We start from the raw sequence: 20,577 nt of genomic DNA on the forward strand, positions 1-20,577 counted from the left end.
AATATGGGATAAAGACGTATTGAAAAAGCAAATCATTAAATGGGGATAAGTAAAAATAGACTGAAAATTCATACTTTACTACTGTAACACATTGGTGCTTATTTAGCTTTATGAAACATAGGAGGAATCTGGTATATTAGCACAACATATGAACAATCATTCAGATAACCAAAAAGAACTTGGTAACAAGTCAACTGAGCTCTTTATATCAATTTAAATCTCTAAATCCGTTGAATTATTTGTCCTTTATGTCAATTATTGTCCTTCATGTCCCTTTGGAACAATTTTACCAAGCCTGGCACGAGACTCAGCGGTCAGTAACAAATACTGAGACACGCACATACAGACCCCTGTAGTGGTTGCTACAATTTATTTTTTTTTAAAAATCACACCTTAGTATCAATCGCACGCCCGGCCAAATTATGCACAAAAAAAAGTGGCTTAAACTCTTAAAAATAGGATACGTTTTGATAGTGGACACCTTCCTTGAAGGGCATTTTCCTGGTATATACCATGGTCAGTTACGAAAGGAATAAATATTGGGATAATGTGAATTCATTTCCATGATCTGTTAAAGTTTATGTTGAATAGTGGGAGACAAACGGTGTATTTTTTTGTGCTTGCTGTCATAAATATATTTGTGTTTTTTTATCTTCAGCACTTTGGCATCAGACTTGGCAAAACTTTGTGGCGAGACCAAAACAAGAAATAAGGTACTATACCTGTAGATTTGATATACAGTACAGACCAAAAGTTTGGACACATCTTCTCATTCAAAGAGTTTTTATTTATTTTCATGACTAAGAAAATTGGAGATTCACACTGAAGGCATCAAAACTGTGAATTAACACATGTGGAATTATATACATAACAAAAAAGTGTGAAACCACTGAAAATATGTCATATTCTAGGTTCTTCATAGTAGCCACCTTTTGCTTTGATTACTGCTTTCCACACTCTTGGCATTCTCTTGATGAGCTTCTAGAGGTATTCACCTGAAATGTTCTTCCAACAGTCTTGAAGGAGTTCACAGAGATGCTTAGCACTTGTTGGCCCTTTTGCCTTCACTCTGCGGTCCAGCTCACCCCAAACCATCTGGATTGGCTTCAGGTCCGGTGACTGTGGAGGCCAGGTCATCTGGTGCAGCACCCCATCACTCTCCTTCTTGGTCAAATAGCCCTTACACAGCCTGAAGGTGTGTTTGGGGTCATTGTCCAGTTGAAAAATAAATGATGGTCCAACTAAACGCAAACTGGATGGAATAGCATGCCGCTGCAAGATGCCGTGGTAGCCATGCTGGTTCAGTATGCCTTCAATTTTGAATAAATCCCCTACAGTGTCACCAGCAAAGCACCCCCACACCATCACACCTCCTCCTCCATGCTTCACGGTGGGAACCAGGCATGTAGAGTCCATCCGTTCACCTTTTCTGCATCGCACAAAGACACAGTGGTCGGAACCAAAATTCTCCAATTTGGACTCATCAGACCAAAGCACAGATTTCCACTGGTCTGATGTCCATTCATTGTGTTCTTGTTCCCAAACAAGTCTCTTCTGATGGTTGCCTTTCTTTAGCAGTGGTTTCCTAGCAGATATTCTACCATGAAGGCCTGATTCACACAGTCTCTCCTTTGAACAGTTGTTGTAGAGATGTGTCTGCTGCTAGAACTCTGTGCCATTGACCTGCTCTCTAATGTGAGCTGCTGTTAACCTGCCATTTCTGAGGCTGGTGAACTTATCCTCCAACTTATCCTGACTCTTGGTCTTCCTTTCCTGGGGCGGTCCACATGTGAGCCAGTTTCTTTGTAGCGCTTGATGGTTTTTGTGATTGCACTTGGAAACCCTTTCAAAGTTTTCCAAATATTTGACTGACTGACCTTCATCTCGTAAAGTAATTTGGCCACTCGTTTCTCTGTACTTAGCTGTTTTGTTTTTTTGCCATAATCCAAATTCTAACAGTCTATTCAGTAGGACTATCAGCTGTGTATCCACCTGACTTTTGCACAACACAACTGATGGTCCCAACCCCATTTATAAGGCAAGAAATCACACTTAATAAACCTGACAGGGCACACCTGTAAAGTGAAAAAACATTTCAGGTGAATACCTCTTGAAGCTCATCAAGAGAATGCCAAGAGTGTGGAAAGCAGTAATCAAAGCTAAAGGTGGCTACTATGAAGAACCTACAATATGACATATTTTCAGTTGTTTCACACTTTCTTGTTATGTATAAAATTCCACATGTGTTAATTCACAGTTGTGATGCCTTCAGTGTGAATCTATGATTTTCTTAGTCATGAACTTAAAGAAAACTCTTTGAATGAGAAGGTGTGTCCAACCTTTTGGTCTGTACTGTATGATCATCTAAAAAGATGAAGACTTCTGATTTCTGCCAACGTTTTCACACAGGCTCGCAGGAGGACCACCACCCAAATGGAGTTGTTGTATGCAAGCAGCGAGTCCGCCCTTGATACCCCCACAGACTTCTCCGGCCCAATGCTGCAACTGGCTGAAACCCCAGATGGGGGTGGAGACATGGACCTATCGAGCTCATCAGTCAGAGACTACACTGCTCTCTCCCCTGGCTTTTCCTCTAAACCTGGCAGCATGTAAGTCCAGACCTGACCCTGTCTCATAAACTCATGAACTTGATTATGTCATTAAGGTTATCCATAGTTTCAAATGCACACTTAAAGTTTTACCCCAAGCTGAGGAGTTTTTCCACAAAAAGGCTAAAGCAAACATTTGTATGGCTTCAATGCTGATCCTCTGATGACTTATTCCAAGATTCTGCCATAAATTCCGGCCATGAAGGCCAAGCCTTATCCTAACTACCTTCAGATAAGAGCTGGAGCTGACAGGTCTCTTTAATAACACAAAGTCTTCTCATTATTACTGAACAAGGAGAAAAACTACCATTAAACACCAAGTAACGCTGTCCTTGTGTACTGCATGCACATCTCCTCACTTCCATTAGCCTGTGTGGGTTTCTTGTGTCTGTGCTGTTTTAAATGTTTTTTATTTTGTTTGCTGTCTGTGCTGTTTTACATGTTTTCTGTTTGCTGTCTGTGTGTTGTTTGTGGATAATTCGGTCAAACTGAACACACAGCTCTGGCTCCAGAGCTGTGCCTGCTGTGGAGAATCGAGCTGCCGAGCCCTCGCCGCTCTCTCGCAGGAAGATGTATGACAAGGCACAAGCTGCGGCTGACAGGGCAAAGGTCAAGGAGATCACACAGTAAGAGCCGGGTGACAGTTGAGTGGCTGCAAAGCTGACAAAAAAAACAAAATAAAGCTAAGAACTAAAGTCTTTGCCTGACTTTACCAACACTCCTGTTGGTTTCCTGCTTTGTGTGGCATGTGGCATCACCTGAACTTCCTGTTTTGATGACCTGACACTAAAACTTGGCGCTCAGCTTGCTGATCAGTTGCTCTGCTTCTGACCTGCTGCACGTTTCTCTCTCATTGTCCTCCTGTGATTCTCCTGAGTGAAGCTGGTGCTGTGGTGTCAGCAGCTGTGAGAAAAAGTCTTTGCATCAGCTGGAAAATAATTCTGGTGACCCTTAGTTTTGCAGGCAGTTTCACAGAGGAGGTGATGCAGACTTTAGGGTTTTACTAGGACTGTCCCCGATCTTATTCCAAATCATTTGATTTTTAGTATTTTGCAGATTCCAAGTCTGTCTCTGATACGTTTGTAACAAAACAAAATGAACACATTTAATAAAGGGTTTCCCAGATTTTTATTTTATGACCATCTTTTGTTATTTAACAGTACCCTTCTTTGACGCATCTTGAACACTCAACAAAAAATAGTGCATCCATCAAATAGAAAAAGTCATTAACTAAGATAGGTAGATGGGTAAAATAATAAATATCTCGTTTCCACAAATTAATATTCCGTTCCCAGGCATTAATTAATTTGTTAAAGTCATTCATAAGTCATACATTTATGGTCAAATAAATGAATGAATAAATGGTGAGATACATGCCAAGTATCTCACCATGCATCGTACATATCCCATAATGCATCTCAACCAATCACCGTGTCCCTGTACCTGGTGCATTCAAATACAACAGGGTAAATGATAGGCTACGTAGCATGTAGCCTTCGGATGTAAAGTGACTTCTAAAGAGTATGTTAATAAAAGACAAGTCCTGAATATTATTATTCCTATTCGACCCTAAACTACAATATCAACTGGCTGTCTGTCTACCGGCCAGCCAGCTGCCTGAATGCCGGCATGAAGAGCAAAAGAGCTCGTGGCGGGCTGGAGCTCGTAGGAGCTATGTCCGGTATGGCGACGCAGCAAGCTCTTATTATATCTTATGATATTTTTCTTATTTTCATCGAGACAATAAGAAATCGATCATTTTTGTTTTTATTTATCCCCTCCTGAACGCATGTGGGTTACAGAGACACAGAGTTAGCGACAGAAAGCCGCTTTTGCAGCAGGATAGAGTGCGTATGTGACTGACCGTCAGGATTTTTGTATTTGTTTTGTGTTCGAATGACCTCTCCTGGTTTAGGCACATCTATATAAGTTGTAATTGCGTTCATTCTTGTGTCCCACAAAGAAAAAAGAAGTTGGTGACGTATCAATAAAGTTGTGTTCATCTATAGCAGGGGTGTCAAACTCATTTTCACCGAGGGCCAGATCAGCATAGTGGCTGTCCTCAAAGGGCCGGATATGACTTATACATTTAACTACATGTAATGAAAAATAAACGTAACTACTTCTTAATACAACTAATTTATTATTTATTTATTATAACTTTTTAAAGTGACAATTACAGTTGCATAGAAAACATATTTTTGCTTGTTACTTTAAATTTGATTCTGTCAGGTTAGGTTATATGGACAGTGTTTTTAAGTCCTAATGTATAGTTGCCCACAAAGATACTTCCAAGTCAAATTCCACCTAGATATGAATAAAACACAACCATTTTTATTTTTTATTTTAAGTAATGAAAAACTGTTATGCTCTCGGGGGGCCACATAAAATGACATGGAGGGCCACATTTGGCCCCCGGGCCTTGAGTTTGACACATGTGATCTATAGTTTAGATAAAGTAGCACATTACCTTCTAATGAGGCTTCCTTATCAGACTTTCTTGTTTGGTATTTGTTAGGGTTATGCATTACAAAAATGGCAACAATATTATTTACTTTTTTTTTATAATACTCTTATTGTTTTTGCAGGATCATGCAGTCTGTGACAGTATTCACAGCATTTATTAGCAAATGTTCTTATTAGGATTCCTAGTTTTTGTTTTTCTATCTAGCATAAAATGTGGGTGGTATCACGTTTTATTTTTGAGATGTTCTTCCTCTAAAAGAAGAATGTTTCCTAAAGACAGAAATGAGCAAAAATGTTTCTTTTAAACCCTTTTGACTGGAAGCATAATTGTTGCATCTAAATAGTTTTTGTTTGGACCAATGAGCCACCAGAGGAGAAGACCGAAGGATCCTGTGGGTCCAGCGTGGCATTTACTCAGCCACTATCCTCAGGCCCACTCTGACATTTTTTACTCCATCTCCATCACTTTTTTTTCTGAACAGTGAAAATAATCCAATCATCTTTTGATCTATTGTAAAGTTTTTCCAGTGGACTTTTAATAATGATGATGTTTTTAGCCAAAATCCACAAAACGTGTAATTTTCTAGGACATAGTTTCTGCAGAGCAGCAGGAGTTCATCAGAAATTCACCTTTGAGTTGTGAGTGGGACTGATCCCTTCCCCCCTCCCCATTGCTGGGAGCTCAGAGCAGGGAGCCTTTGGCTCTCCCAGCATATTTCCTACATCACAAATCAGCTGTTTTTTAAATGCCATTTTGTCGTCTGCACCTGATTCACAGCGATTTGAACACACTTAACTTTCTTTCTATACGTCCTCCATTGGCAGAAAAATGCTGCAAGAACATGTTAAAAACACAACAAATTTCAGCTGCTACATAACCAGTCCTGCTGACATGATACTTTGTTTGTGAATTCCATATAAGAAACTTGGAAACTTCTAAATAAAAACTCAAAAGACCAGGTATAAAAAAGTGCTGTGAAGGCGTGCAGACATTTGCTCCATATGACATGAGTGCAGCATATGCGTCTCCCTTCTGTCCTCGCGCTGTCCTCCCACACTCACGCCGCTCAGTGCAAACAGCTCAGCACACTTTAATTATGCTGCAGCTTAATTGGCATCTCTGGCATCTCTTTCCTTCATAGCTCAGTCATCAGGAACCTGAAGAGCGGCCCAGTGTTTCCTCTGACTCCCACCACAGACCCCAGGGACTGCAGCGCTGTTTATCCCTGTGACAGTCGGAGCCGTGGGACAGTTTTAGACCAGCAGACACGCCGTTTCTGAAAGGTTCAGAAGCAGATCGCTTGATCGTTGATATTGTTCAGCTTACCAAGTGCTAGTTGAGCAATACCTAATCAACAAAACAAGAAATAACTACGTCTGCAGATCAGTCAACCTTTATTTATAAAGTTTGTCATTTTATTTTAGTGCAACTTCATTAAAAATGAATGCTCCTCAATAACAGATGTGTTTAAACCTTTAGGATTATATTACATTGATTTTGCCCGATAATGGCCCTTTAAACCCAACATACCATGTTTATTTATTTTTCTGTCTGTTTCTGACTGACAATGATTTGAATATAGAGATACTCAGTGAGGAAATTTTAAGCTTAATTTTCTATGGGTATGTCTGCCATCAGAAAAGTACATGTGAGAAACACCAAAAACATTGGAGTGGGTCTTTCAGTGTTGATCATGTTCAGAAGTCTAAATGCGTGTCAGGTGTCCTGTCCTCAAACCTGTCGTCTATGTGACTGAAAGTAGAGCTCAGTAGAAAGCATTGTCTGCAGTATCTGGTCTTTCTTGCGTGTTGTGTTGTGGTGGTTTGTGTGGGTGCTGAAAGAGTAATGCTTGAATTTAATCGCTGTGTTTTCAATCTTTTAGAAGTGTGAAAGTGCTTAAAGCATTGACACATCTGGACGAATGATGGATGGAAAAACAAATACTGAAAGAAAATTGTGACCAAATCTTATTTCTATGACTGTGGCAGACATCTTTACATCTAACCTGACTGTTAGAACTTAGGACATTAGACTAGCAGAGTGTAGTTTTGTGTGGACACCCTAAGGGCTTTAGCCTATCACCTGCACACCTCGCTGGTAGGGCTCACAGTAAGGAGGTCAGTGCGCTTACCCCACTAATGACTAGAGTGTGGCGTAAAGGTACCACAGCACCACAGTTTGTCAATACTTCACGATACACATGCCACACCCACAACAATGGTACATTCCATTTTTATGACGTCCCTTGAGGTGATGCACAAGCCTCAAGGAAACTCCCAGACACATCTGTGCTCCCTTTATGATGCAGCCACACCTCTCTATGACCCCTTACGGGCCTGGACAACCCAAAACCCTGCAGCACCCGTACAGGTCAACCCCCCATTTATGTGACTAAGTACACGAGTCCACCTCTGGTTCTCATTGTTGAACTGTCTTCAGCTTCTCATCAGTTTTCTGGGACACTTTTCTACTTGGGCGCCCTACAGGTCATCAGGGCTGACTCTTTTCACAGCACAGCGGTCTTACCTTTGTTCTATGGGGGTGTGGGGGGGTACTCCTCCATCTTTGGCTCGCATCTATGTGTCAGTTTGCAGCAGAATCTCAGTGCTGCATGTTTGTAGCTCTGCTTTGATTCTTTAGCATCTTCATCAGGTTTAACAGAAAGGTTCTTTTTCTTTTCAGGGGGGTCATCAGCCCAGTCCCATCAACCAAGAGCAGCAGGATGGCACCGCTGCAGTGCGTTCATGTGGCAGAGGGACACAATAAAGCAGTTCTGTGCGTCGACTGCACCGATGACCTTCTATTCACCGGATCCAAAGGTGCCTCTACATTCTGATGCATGTCTTAAAACGCCGCTCATGTATTACAGTGATATGCAGTTGTGTAACAGCAAGTTAAACTTGACAGGCTCTCATTAGGATTGTCATTTGTTTTGTGTTTTCTGTTGAACATGGAACAGATTTCTGCATTTTTAAATGCTCATTGAGTGTTTTCATGCATTTATGCTTCTGCAGACCGAACCTGTAAGGTGTGGAATCTGGTGACAGGTCAGGAGATCATGTCCCTGGCAGCTCACCCCAACAACGTGGTGTCAGTGCGTTACAGCTCCAGTTTGGTCTTCACCGTTTCCACCTACTATATCAAAGTCTGGGACATCAGGGACTCGGCCAAGTGCATCCGAACACTAACGTGAGCTGCTCAGCACTCATTATTGCCAGTTTAGCTCGTGCTGGTTTGTGGCGCCCTCCGTCCGTGAAACCCGGGTTCGACTCCAGGCTGCTCCCTGTTCCCTTCTCTACCTCTGCCGGTTCCAAGCCCGGTTAGAGAAGGTTGCGTCAGGAAGGGCATCCGGCGTAAAACATTGCCAAATTTACCATGCGACTTGTTCGCTGTGGCGACCCCTGATGGGAGAAGCCGAAAGTGGAAGAAGAAGTTTAGTACAACAATAAGAGCTGATGAGACTTTTGTTAAGTGACAATTAGGAGCAGGAAACGCCTTCAATTACAATCTGATATGTTCCATCTAGTCGTTCGTTCTCATTCTTCTAAGTTGTCAGTGGCATAAATTCCCAGTTTTGTTCTTAAATTTGCAGATCCATGGGTCAGGTTAACATCGGGGACATCTGCGCACCCAACACAAACCGGACCGTCGCCATCCCTGCAGGAGAAAACCAGATCAACCAGATCGCTCTCAACCCCAACGGCACCGTTTTATACGCTGCTGCTGGAAACTCAGTCAGGGTTTGGGATCTGAGAAGGTGAGTTCAGTCTGTGGTCTGAACTAGAGAAACCAGGCTCAGATTTATTCATTGAAGTTAGGACAATGCACATGAAGCAATGTCTTGGCAGGGCTACAAAATAAATATATCAGATCTAGATAAAAGAGCTGATTAACATCTGTAGTCCCAAGGCAGGAAAAAAAGTTACATCCAAAACGTTACAGACAAGATTAAGACATGAAATGCACAACAGCACAAAGTACACAAATCCACACAAACAGTCCTTTACAGTAAACACAGAAAACAACACAAGTACATGATGGATTTATTTTTAACCAATTCTTTAAAACGGTTTTGAATCTTTCAAAGTTTTCTCCCTTTTCTGATGTGAACTGGCAGTGTTTTCTTAAATGTTGTAGACAGCCATCATCATCATTGATCATTTTCAAAATCCAGTATATTAGAGAATTAGAAAGTCGGGATATTGCAGTTTTTAATCAAGAATTTACTTAAGCGTTCCTTTAAGCACTTTGTGTTATATTTATATATGAAAAGTGCTTTATAAATAAAGTTTGATTTGATTTGATTTATAGCAGAATAACCACAATGAGAGCCTTTAGATGGAATCTGTTCTTGTTTACAGTTTTGCCCAATGATTTTATGTAAGAATTTACCTGCTTATTATTGTACTTAAGCGGTACACGAAGTGGAATTTTTTTAAGCACTCCGACACAGAATCATGTTGGTGTTTTTAAACATGTTCTTGTGACATTTTTCTGATGATTGAGGACATGCATAGAGAAAACTAAACTTAAAATGTAATCCCTAATCCCTAATGGAAATGTTCAGAAACTTTATTGAGGTTATGCATTAATGTACTTTTTGAAAAAAATATTTGATTAATCCTGGTGAAAGTTCACGGGCAATTATTCCCAGGTTTGACATGGCCGATCCTGACACTGTCGTAAAATCGACTGTTTAATCCGTACAAGTCATGAAATGAGCAAGAAACACCGCTAGCATTGAGCTAGCTAGCATGGCTAGCACAGACAAACACTTTTTATAATTATAGGCGATGGTTTTTCATGCAACATCTTACTTTTTCACTAGCAGCTACTGGTGGAGCTCCTCATCTGACTGTGCTGGCGTCCTCCGATTACACAGAGTACACGTTTTATCGTTTAATATTAGAATCTCAATTGCAAAAAATAAAAGCACAACTCAAAAGGACGATTTCAGAATAGCGAGAAAACAAATCGGCACCTGAGAAATAGGATTGTGCTTTGGGTTATATCTTTTGATTGCAAATTATGGGTTTTGGTTCTCAATTTATGCATTTTGATTGGCGGATTTGGGGTTTTGATTCACGGTTTTACGGTTTTGATGCGCAATTCTTTAGACGCTAAATTGACACCATGTAGATCCATCTTCGTTTTCTTCATCTGAGTTGGAATGTGGCTCAAAACTGTACAGCCAGATGTTTAGCCTGCCTTTTTTTGTTGTCCCGGTAGTGTCAGGCTGGGGTTGTGAGGGGGCTGTAATCTAGCGGGAGAGCATATAAACAGAGAACTCTCAGCAATGGGTGAAGGGAAGGGGGTGGGGTTGCTCCACGTCTGCAGTCACGCCCCCAACTCAGGTGAATTTTTGCTGCTCTGCAGAAACTGTCACAGAACTGTGTTTTTCAACCACTAGAGATGGTCAGGTGTACCGCGGGAAATCATTCATTTGCACATATCTAAAAACATTTACCTTATCAGCTCTGTATTCATCAAAAAAGGTTCAGGTTTCATGTTGAGTAGTTTGCCGACAGCTTTGTGGAGTTTTTCAGTATAAATACACCGGATATCTCAACATCTTTGTTCTAACAGTTTGTAAATATTCTTGATAAAAGCAGGAACACCGTTTAGTTTTCCTTCAAGTTTGAACAAAGAATTCATTAACAGTCAGAGATTCCAGGTTTTGGTCCAAGTCATCTTTATAAAAAACAAACAAATGTTTTCTAATAATGTCTGGATTGAAGGACAAATTCAATTTCAAACTTTATTCGCGTTTGAAAAACCTGAAGTTACGTTTAAATAAAGTGCAAAGACAAAGTAAAAGAAACCAGATTAAAGTGAAGTGGCCAACGGACACATCCAAGTCAAATGAAAGAATTTATTCACCAAAAATAAATGCAACATTTTTGTTAAAGTCACATTTCTGATTCAGACAAAAGAAAAACTAATAAAACTGCATGTTCAGGTTTTTGTGTTAAAATTAAACGTATAAACATAATGTTAGTCTTTTTTGTCTAAAATCTATCAACTATTCTGTGATTATGCGCCTATTTGTGTGCTCTTACACAAACATAAAAACTGACCTATTTAAAAACTAAATTACCATTAAGAAAGAATGTCCTTTCATTTGGTTTTTGTGAGGTTATGTAGAACTGCATTTTAATTACCGTAACTGGAGCGGAAAGCAACTTCCTGAGAAGAGTTTCAACTAATTTAATTAAAAATTATTATTAAGAACAAATGCAACTTTTAGGAAAAACAAGCGTAACCTCAAATCTTTTGGGCCTCTATTATTACAAAAGATGCACGGGAGATGGTGGAGAGACTGTAAATCAATACCGACTACAGAGTTTTCTTTATTTACCTTTTTGGTTGCTGGTGTGCCGCAGAATGTTTGTCGAGGAAAAAGTGTACCTCAGCTCAAAAAAGGTTATAAAACACTGAAACGACGCCATTTACAAATTTAGACTAAACACAGCATAATTAAAAGAATAGATCAATAGATGATTGGACTGAGACTTTAAGCTCCATTTGTCCAAAGGTTTTGTAAGTTTGGGCTGTCTGTAAAACTTGCCTCCAAATATTTAAAATATTTGGCTTTTTCTTTATTTTTGTTCCCAAAGTTATATTAAGATTAGAAAATCTCCTTCAATAGTGGTAATTGAAATATTTTCCTGACAGTCAGAGCAGTCCAGAGCAAGATGACTTAATTGAAAATGGAAAAAAAAGACATATTTCATTTGTTTCCAGTGACGAGCGTCTCTGCAACTTTTGACATTCAATTCTTGGATCCTGATGCGCTCTGTCATTTCCTCTGCATTCTCCCTGAATCTCAATGATACCGTAAAACCTGTTTGCTCCACAGCTTCATAAAAACCCACAGCTCTTTGAATGACTCCTTTCATTTAGAAAACTTGACAAGAATGCGAATCAGAGCTTTTATCAATTACTGTCAGCCGGCGTTGACTCTGATTAATGGCCTCAGTGCTCGTCTTGAAAAAATAAATGGATCACAACAGAAACTTTTTGTCAGGAAATAACTTGCCAGCAGCAATTTATAGTCCCCCTCCGATGAAAATCTTATGACATTTTTCTTAAAAAAGAGAATAAATGTAGTAAAAAATCATTTCATCATTGCATTTCTTAGTATTTCTCCTGCTGTGATGTCACAACGGCCCAGTAGCGCACACACAAGCTCCCTGATTTGCCCCGTCTAGCATCATGGTGCGGGGGAAGAGAAGATGTTACATTGCTGCGTTTCCTGCATGTATTTTAAATGCATCCGAGGCTGGATTTTGTCATTGACCACATGTATTTAAAATGAAACTTGACATTAAAGTCCCCAATGTGTTCTCTGCATTTGTGTTCTCGCTCGTACCATGTTTAAAAGCGTACCGTTAACCAGGGGAGTAAAAATGAAAATGAGAAACAGCCGGCTGCTGATGGGCGATTTGGTTCAGACGGGAACCGCATCGCGCTGCTGCCAGACCTTTGCACTGCAGCACCTCAGATGGGGTCTGAACCATTGACTTAACATTGAAACTGGCTGCCTCTGCCGCCCAAATCGGGTTCGCTGTGAACGCAGCTTAACCGTAACCCATAATCCTAAACTTTACACTTCCTCTGTCCGTGCGGCCAAGAAAAAAGTTCAACACTGACCTTTCTGGCATTTCATTTCATTTGCTGTTTAAGTGAATGGAAACAATTTTCACCGTTTCTGAGACTGTCAGTTGGTGATGTTTGTGCCCTCCTCCCCTTGTGTCAAGCTCTTCACTCATGCAAGACACAGCTTGAAGAAAGGGGGGGTTCAAGGGCAGAGCTACTCAGCTCAGCCCCAATGGCCACACCCATGCAGGGCTCCAGACTGCGACCATTTGGTCGCATTTTGCAACCAAAATTTGAGAGTGTGCGACTGAATTTTACATCCAGTCGCGACCAGTCATGTGCGACCAGTAAATTTGCCTCCCCCACATCAAACAGCTGCTGATTGGTCCAGAATCTAACCAATCAAATCGCAGTATTTATCTAATACGGCAGACAAACCAAACCAGAACCTTTTACCCTCAATGTTGTCTCTTTGAATGAAGACGTTTTGAATTTTTTTTTTTATCATTTTAACAATAATTCATACTTTCTTTCTTTTTTAGCTTTGATTAATTTTTATTTGGTCAGATTTGTAAATTTATGGCTGAGGATCTCCTGAAACTGTAAAACTGTTTATCTACTGACACTAAATTTAACAGGCCTGTGTGTGAAATATGTGAATCTTTTGGAAATGTTTGTTAAAACAAAACAATAAAAGATTTAAAGCACCTGATATTTTATGCTGCACACGTGTTTGGGATCAGATGAACAGCAATAATAAGCAAAAGAATGAATGACGGTTCACTAAAGTAGACTCAATGTATTTAGCAGAAGAAGCATTTTTAAATTTTATGTTAATTTTCAGTGTTTAGAACCCGTGTTTGTCCAGATTAAAAATATTTACTCATGAAAAAATTCTAATTTCTCTTACTATTTCACCGTTTATTGATAAAACAATAGTTCAGATACAAATCTTAAAAAGTGTTACTTCCTGCTGGACGGAGTCGGAGCTCGGACATATTTTTTTTCTGCTGCAGACATTTTAATCACGTTTGTTGCTACACTGACATAAATAAATACAAAACTTGGTTTGATTTTAGCTGCTTTGCTGCTCCTTCTGGGTTTAACTATGAGAGAACCGGGCCAGAATGGTTGAAAATGGCAGAATCCCGTACGAACAGAACCGACACAAAGTCCATGTCTGCCTCCAGCGCCGTGAATATGAGACAGACACCTGATTGGTTAGAATCTGGATCAATCAGCAGCTGTTTGATGGCAGTTTTGTTACGTCAAACTGAAACTCAACTAAGCAAAATCAAAGATAGATTCAAAAGTGAGATGACGCACAACACATGCAAAAACTTTTTTGGCTGTGGCAATAGTGGCAGTTTTATTAGAGAAGTCAGTAAAATCAAAGATAGGAAAAAAGTGTGATTTGACACAACGCATGCAAAAAACATTTTTTAAAGCAAAAAATAAAAAATAAAGCAAAATAAAAACTAGTTGAAAAGCAAATATTTTCATTTTCAACCCAGAAAGTTTTGTGTGCAAAGTGGTGGCAGAAATATCACTCCATAAATCTACTAAGGTAGTTTTTAACGTTTGGACAAAAAAAAACTGAGAAGTTTTTCATTTTTTCTTTTTTTCTTACAGATTTGCATCGACAGGTAAACTCATGGGTCACCTGGGTCCAGTAATGTGTCTGACTGTGGATCAGTCTGGTAATAATCAAGATCTGGTGATCACTGGATCTAAGGACCATTACATCAAGGTGTGTGTTACATCCTGCCGGTCTTGATCCTGCGATGAGTTCAAATATCTAGAACATTTGATCACCTGGATAACAACAAAATGCAAACTCGATTGGAGTAGTTGTTTTTGAAACATCTCAGACGTTGTACAATTGCTGCTTTTCCTGCTGCAGCTGTTTGATGTGACAGAGGGCTCTCTGGGGAGCATCAGCCCTACACACAACTTCGAGCCTCCTCATTATGATGGCATTGAGTCACTGGTGGTCCAGAGTGACATGCTCTTCAGCGGCTCTAGAGATAACGGAATCAAGAAGTGGGACCTGGACCGCAGAGACTTGCTCCAGGTAAGGGAAGAGGCATCAAATAGAAAGGCCTGAACAAACCCAGGCGGAGAATGAGGGAAAGGCTTTTAGTCAAGTCAGGGGACAGTTTTTAGGCAGGAAGCCATCACAGGACATAAAGGCTGTGTCCAAATTTGAGTGCTGCATTCTTCCTTCCATTCTATGGCTGCTTATGTCACAGCGCCGCCACAAGTGCTCTCCAAATTCAACAACTCCTTCAAATACGGCCAACAAATACAGTGTTCTTTTTCCTGATTTCAAGGATTGGTCTGGTGTATCCTGCTATGTTGTCCATATCCCAAGATGCATTGGGGCCGAACCCCGAGATTTTCTGACAACAATGGCGGACTGTAAAGCGGGACCCTGAGTTGCAGATAATTACACCTTTTTGTAATTACACCTCCAAGATTAAAAGTTGGATCAAATAAGCCAGGAAAATTCTAGCTCCACGCCTGCTTCACGACTCCTCTCTGTTCGGGACTCACGGTTGCTAGGCGGCAGGACATTCACCGGTGTAATGGCTGGAATTCTCTAAGGACTAGACTCGTCCAAATTCACAGTCGGTTACATCCGACCTACCCACTCGCCAAGGGGACATGGCCACTGTCGACCAGGAAGACCGCGGCCATTGAAGGATGCAGCCCTCCAATTTGGACAAACCAAAAGACGACCATAATCTGTCTTGATAATCTCAAGTATCTAATGCCCTCTAATGCCAGAAAGACCCCTCAGGTGTAAAGAGGCCAGGTGGACTCGCCCTTGATGAATGCAGCACAGATTACCTCAAACATAGATATTCTTGAAATGTAATATTTGGATCTGCATTTAATTGTCAAAGCCTGGAAAGCTTTTGCACAGCTGGAATACGCTTTGCTGTCACCTGGAGATAACACATCGACTCTAAAAGAATCCACGAGCAGCAGGTGGAGAAGTCATGATCCCAAACTGTCTGAATCAACATTTAATATAATTAATATCATACTATGAAATATTTTACTTTGGTCTTTTTTAAAGTGTCAATAATAGGTTATGCAAGCGAGCGACTCTGCTTTTCTGTATCTCCCTTCAAGGAAGACGTTCAGCCAAATGAATGACATCTCATTTATCTTTGTCCTTTTCATCCGCCAGCAAGTGCCCAACGCTCACCGGGACTGGGTGTGTGCGCTGGGGGTCGTCCCCGGGTCCCCTGCCCTGCTGAGCGGCTGCAGAGGGGGGGTGCTCAAGCTGTGGCACACAGACACACTGGGGGCTCTGGGAGAGCTGAAGGGCCACGAGAGCCCCATCAACAGCATCACTGTCAACAGCAGCCACCTGTTCACCGCCTCTGAGTGAGCGCACCCACACGCATAAGGCCTTTAACATTAATGAAGCCTCTCAACAAACTGGCAAAGGGTTTTCCATTGGTTAGACAAAATTCCAATAAGTAAAAAATCTGAATTAGAAATTCTATTATTTTTGGGCCAAATATCCAACGTAAACGGCTTTGGGAGAGGTGCTTTTTTCTTTTCTGTAAAATAAAGAAGCAAAGAAACAAGTATGTTAACTGTTAAACATTAAAGATTACTGTGTTCTAAGAGTATTTAAAGAAATGAAACCAAATTTAACTAAAAAATTAGTTTCCATCTTGATTTAAGAGTAATTAAATTGGCCAGTTGGCTTGTTAAAGTTTGAATATCAAGTGATTTTTGTTGACATCTTTAGAGGTGACATTTCTTACCCACTTTTTAGTAAGGTACATTAAAGTCATATGCACATACTTTTGTTTAAAAAAGTTGAAACAGAGAGTATAATGGCTATATCTGGATATAAATGAATATTTGAATGAATGAAATAGCAAAAACTGGTTAAAAAGGAGACATTTTTCCTTAAAAAAAGCTTTATTTTTTTTAAAGATGAAAAAGTTTTCTCAACATTGCTGTTCCACGTGTAGGAGAAAGTTTTTCTTCAGTTGTTTGTTTTTGCCAACCAAAAATGACAATAAATATTGGATAAATATTTAATGACTGTACTGTTGCTGGCTTGTGAAAAAGGACATTTACTGGAAAGCGACAGGAGAGCCCAGGGCTGCGAGCATAGATTGAAAGAGTGGACAGTGACAGAATGGAGAAGATAACTAGATGGAAACGTCAATCAACTGTTTACAAGACAGAGTGTTTGTAGGCAACTCTGACACACGGAGTAAACCTTTAAAAATGGGTAAAAAAACAAGTTTGTTTAATGTTTAAAAGCTGCTGTTTGAGCCTAAACCAGAAGAACAAAAGCCATCACTCCTGTCCTCTGAAGCTACGTTCACACCGGCCTTGAAAACGTCCATTCAAGCAACCACTTCAGATCAAAAGTCACTGATCTTGTCGTCCATCTTTCGGCACAGCCCGTCAGGGATCACCAGCTTCCACAGGCTCACACAGGTGGTTTTATGCCGCATGTCCTTCCAGACACAACCCTGTAGTTTATCCGGGCTGTGGACCAGCACAGGGGGACCCAGACTTAAGCCACTACTTAGTTGGGCAGTAGCGTGAAGGGTCTTCCCTAAGGACCCATACGTCCTTAGGGAACACGTTTTGAGTTGAAAACACTGGTGTTCTTGCATCGCTACACAAATGTTTAAGACCGTTGTCAGGCTCTACGTACAAAACACGCATCAATTGAATGCATGTTGTAAGTTAAACCCGTTTGACCAACCAGATTTGGTAGTGGCGTATGGATGGCATCCCCTTTAATTCATGGAGGTACCAATCCTTTGAAAATTTATTATGGAGGAAAAAATGTATAATTGTGGTTTGTGCCTGTGGTGGGCCGAGCAGTATAAGACAACGACAGCGAATAATTCGATCAAAACTTTTCAAATTTATTGTTCAAAAACTTGTAAATGGGCAAAAATGGCCCTTTAAAAAAGTTCAAAGTGACTAAATTAACTCAAGCTTTTAAATGTAACAGAGGACAACTGAACAGACAGACAAACTTACCTAACCCTTGTGCTATCCTAGGCACTTTAACATTGGGAGGTGGGTCATTTAGACCAGTGGTCCCCAACCTTTTTGTCACCGCGGACCGGTACAACGCAAGACACGTTTACCGCGGACCGGTGGGGTGTGGGGGGTGGGGGTTGAGGTGCAACGCAAGACACGATTACCGCGGACCGGGGGTGGAATTTTCTCTTTAGTAATAATAATAACAATAATAATAATGAACGTAAATCCACTGTGTAATCATGTGCAACTTTATTAGCGGTGTCCTCGTAACGTCACACCAACAACAGAACATCACATGAGCAACATCGTTTCTACCGCGACACACTCTGGTTGCTATGGTAAGTGTCACTTTGCAAAATAAAATGTTTTTTTTCGAGAGAAAAAAACACAATAAAATCAAAATTATTTTTTTCTTTCTGTGCGTCCCGGTGCCAAAATTTCCCGCGGCCCGGTACCGGTCCGCAGCCCGGTGGTTGGGGACCACTGATCTAGACCCACCAGACAGTGCGCTGAACCTTTTTTCTTCAATGATTTTTGATCTTCCCTGGTGTCCATGGATTACATGAAATCTTTCCACCTTTATCCACGTTTGTCATGGTAGGAAGAACACGTCAATGTAAGGGTGGGGTCATCTAAGATAGCACAAGGGTTAAACTCACTTACCTAAGGGAACATGTATAGTGGCTGATCAAACCAACTAGACACACAAGGGGGAACTTAAAAGGACTAAGACAAAATACAACAAACAAACTAAACTAATGTCCATCCTGTGGTAAATTAACATACACAAATGAATAAAAATAAAGAAAATTAAAATAGAAACTAAAGTAAAGCAACACAAAATAATTTCTTGTCCCCTGGGCGATGGTTTAGTCCAATTAGCTGCCTGCTGAATAAAAGGCCTCTGCTGACTGGCATGCATTGTTGTGTCAGGCCTGACTTGCTGGTTCCAGCAGCAACAATGGTTCCCTTTAGCACTGGTAACTCAAAGCATAACAGCAAATTAATGAAACAAATTATAATAAAGTAAACTGAAACGTGTTACTAAATGTGATGTTCAAATGTGTGTGTTTGAAAAAGAAATCTAAAAGTATATGCATAAAAAATAAAGTGATATATGTAGGGTGTGGTACAGGAGGTTACTGCCCTGATGGGGTGGCAGCGTAGGCAGCCATCACAGTGCCCGACTGGAATTCTATGACCCCAAATCTTTCATATATTGGAGTAGAGCTGTGAAAGAAAAAGCCTGAAGCAAGATTCACCAGATTTCCACTGCTTCAACATTTTGCACCAAGCCTCTTCCAACAGTAGGGGCATGTGCTAGTATTGGACAGCGACAATTCTGTAAGCTAAATGCCCTTATAGAAGGTTTTTGAATGACGTTAAATGCCCGGCGTGAACGTATTAAGCCCTTACCCCGGCCACCTGCTCAGTAAAGGGTTGACTCTTATTTTAGTTTGATGTTGTTTTTCCAGCGATCGGACTGTGAAGATTTGGCGTGTGCGCGGTGGACTGGACAGCACCTTGGAGACGGCAGACAACGCAGACGAGGTGGCCAGTAACTGATCACAGAACAGTGAATCCAGAAGGAAGCAGCGTCTCTCTGCACTTTGATCCCAAACACCTGAACCCAACGGCGACCGCTGCAAAACAAATATCAGTGTCATGTGACCCGTTTGTCCCAGACCACAGACGTTAATGGTGTGGTTTTGTTTGGGCAGTGGGTCTTCCTCATTAGGGTTTAGTTTTCTGTAATAACAATTGCACAATTGCTTCTTTGTTCATTTTTCTCAGTAAATGTATCATCTGACTAAACCCATTTGTGAGAATGAATGTGAAGCTTTCACACACTCTTGTCTGGTTTGTCAGATTGGCATGAAAGGAAAAAAGGTGTGAGAGAAGAAAAAGAGGGAGAGTTACTCTTCAGGTTTTCTGTCTGGTCGGAGCACCAAAATCGCCATCAAAACAAATATTGAATTTGTCCAAAGAAATCAGAACATTAAAAAGTTTGAGTCATTAAGTGAAATGACAGGAAGAGAAGAAAATAGCATAAGAAAGCCAGGAGATCACCTAAAATCTGTCAATATTAAGAGAGAAACTCCACCCCCATATCTGCACTCATTGTATCAGCTGTTTCAGTCCTAATTGATGGTTTAAAAAGGCTTCTCATTACCCAGGACCCTCACAGGTCAAGAGCAAAGAACCCTCTGAGATCTTCATAATCTTAGCGTTGAAAATACTTCTGATGGTAATAGACGCATTTCCAGGAGTGAGCACTGTCAGAGCAATCATCTAGAAATGTTTACCATAACAGGTAAAAATTGGATCCCTTTCCAAGGAATCAAAAGAATAATCAGGAGAGTTTTCCAGGAACCAAGAACCACTGGAGCAGAGCTTCAGGAAGATCTTCCATCATGGTGTCCATACACGCTCACCATGCAAGACCCCGCTGCTGAACAAAAAGCTTGTTGGAGCTGGGTTCAATTTGGGGCAAAAAGCATTTTTCTGGGAGACTAAAGTATGGTCAGATGAAAGAAAAGTGGAACATTCTGGCTGTCATTCCACACATTGTCAGGAGAAGAGGTGACACTGGCCACCACCCCAAGAATAGCACAGCAACAGTATGACAGTTAAAGGTTTCCTCTCTAATAAATGTTGATCTTCATTTCTCTAAAGATTTTCTATTTCTTTCTTTAAAAGCACGTTTTCTCCTTAAACCTTGTGTTTTGGATTGTCCCTCTCATACGACATCCTCTGTTCATTTCCAGCTTTCTGGTAGAAGGCAGCAGATTTTTTACCCAGAATGTACATTTTCTTTATTCATTCTTCCTTCAATAATGTGACTTCCCCCAGTAGAGC

At 40.7% G+C, this 20,577-nt stretch overlaps 1 protein-coding gene across 9 annotated transcripts in view; it reads left to right on the plus strand.

The window, feature by feature from the left end:
* kif21a (kinesin family member 21A) overlaps positions 1–19,533 on the plus strand; it is a 71,083-nt gene extending 51,550 nt beyond the window's left edge. For 4 of the 9 annotated variants that reach the window (XM_011475765.4, XM_011475767.4, XM_020703784.3 and 1 more), the window contains 10 exons: positions 659–713; positions 2,410–2,609; positions 3,110–3,235; positions 7,759–7,895; positions 8,091–8,265; positions 8,669–8,833; positions 14,308–14,425; positions 14,579–14,749; positions 15,875–16,074; positions 19,194–19,533. In XM_011475765.4, coding sequence (XP_011474067.1) covers positions 659–713; positions 2,410–2,609; positions 3,110–3,235; positions 7,759–7,895; positions 8,091–8,265; positions 8,669–8,833; positions 14,308–14,425; positions 14,579–14,749; positions 15,875–16,074; positions 19,194–19,284 — 1,438 coding nt within the window. In that variant the 3' untranslated portion in view covers positions 19,285–19,533. The remainder of the gene's footprint in view (positions 1–658; positions 714–2,409; positions 2,610–3,109; positions 3,236–7,758; positions 7,896–8,090; positions 8,266–8,668; positions 8,834–14,307; positions 14,426–14,578; positions 14,750–15,874; positions 16,075–19,193) is intronic. The other 5 variants (XM_011475768.4, XM_078948377.1, XM_020703788.3 and 2 more) reach the window with 2 other exon arrangements.
* Positions 19,534–20,577: the final 1,044 nt, after the last annotated feature.

The sequence above is a fragment of the Oryzias latipes genome, chromosome 6 (assembly GCF_053564925.1).
Source record: "Oryzias latipes strain Hd-rR chromosome 6, Olatipes_Hd-rR_3.1".
In the NCBI taxonomy this organism is placed as follows: domain Eukaryota; kingdom Metazoa; phylum Chordata; class Actinopteri; order Beloniformes; family Adrianichthyidae; genus Oryzias; species Oryzias latipes.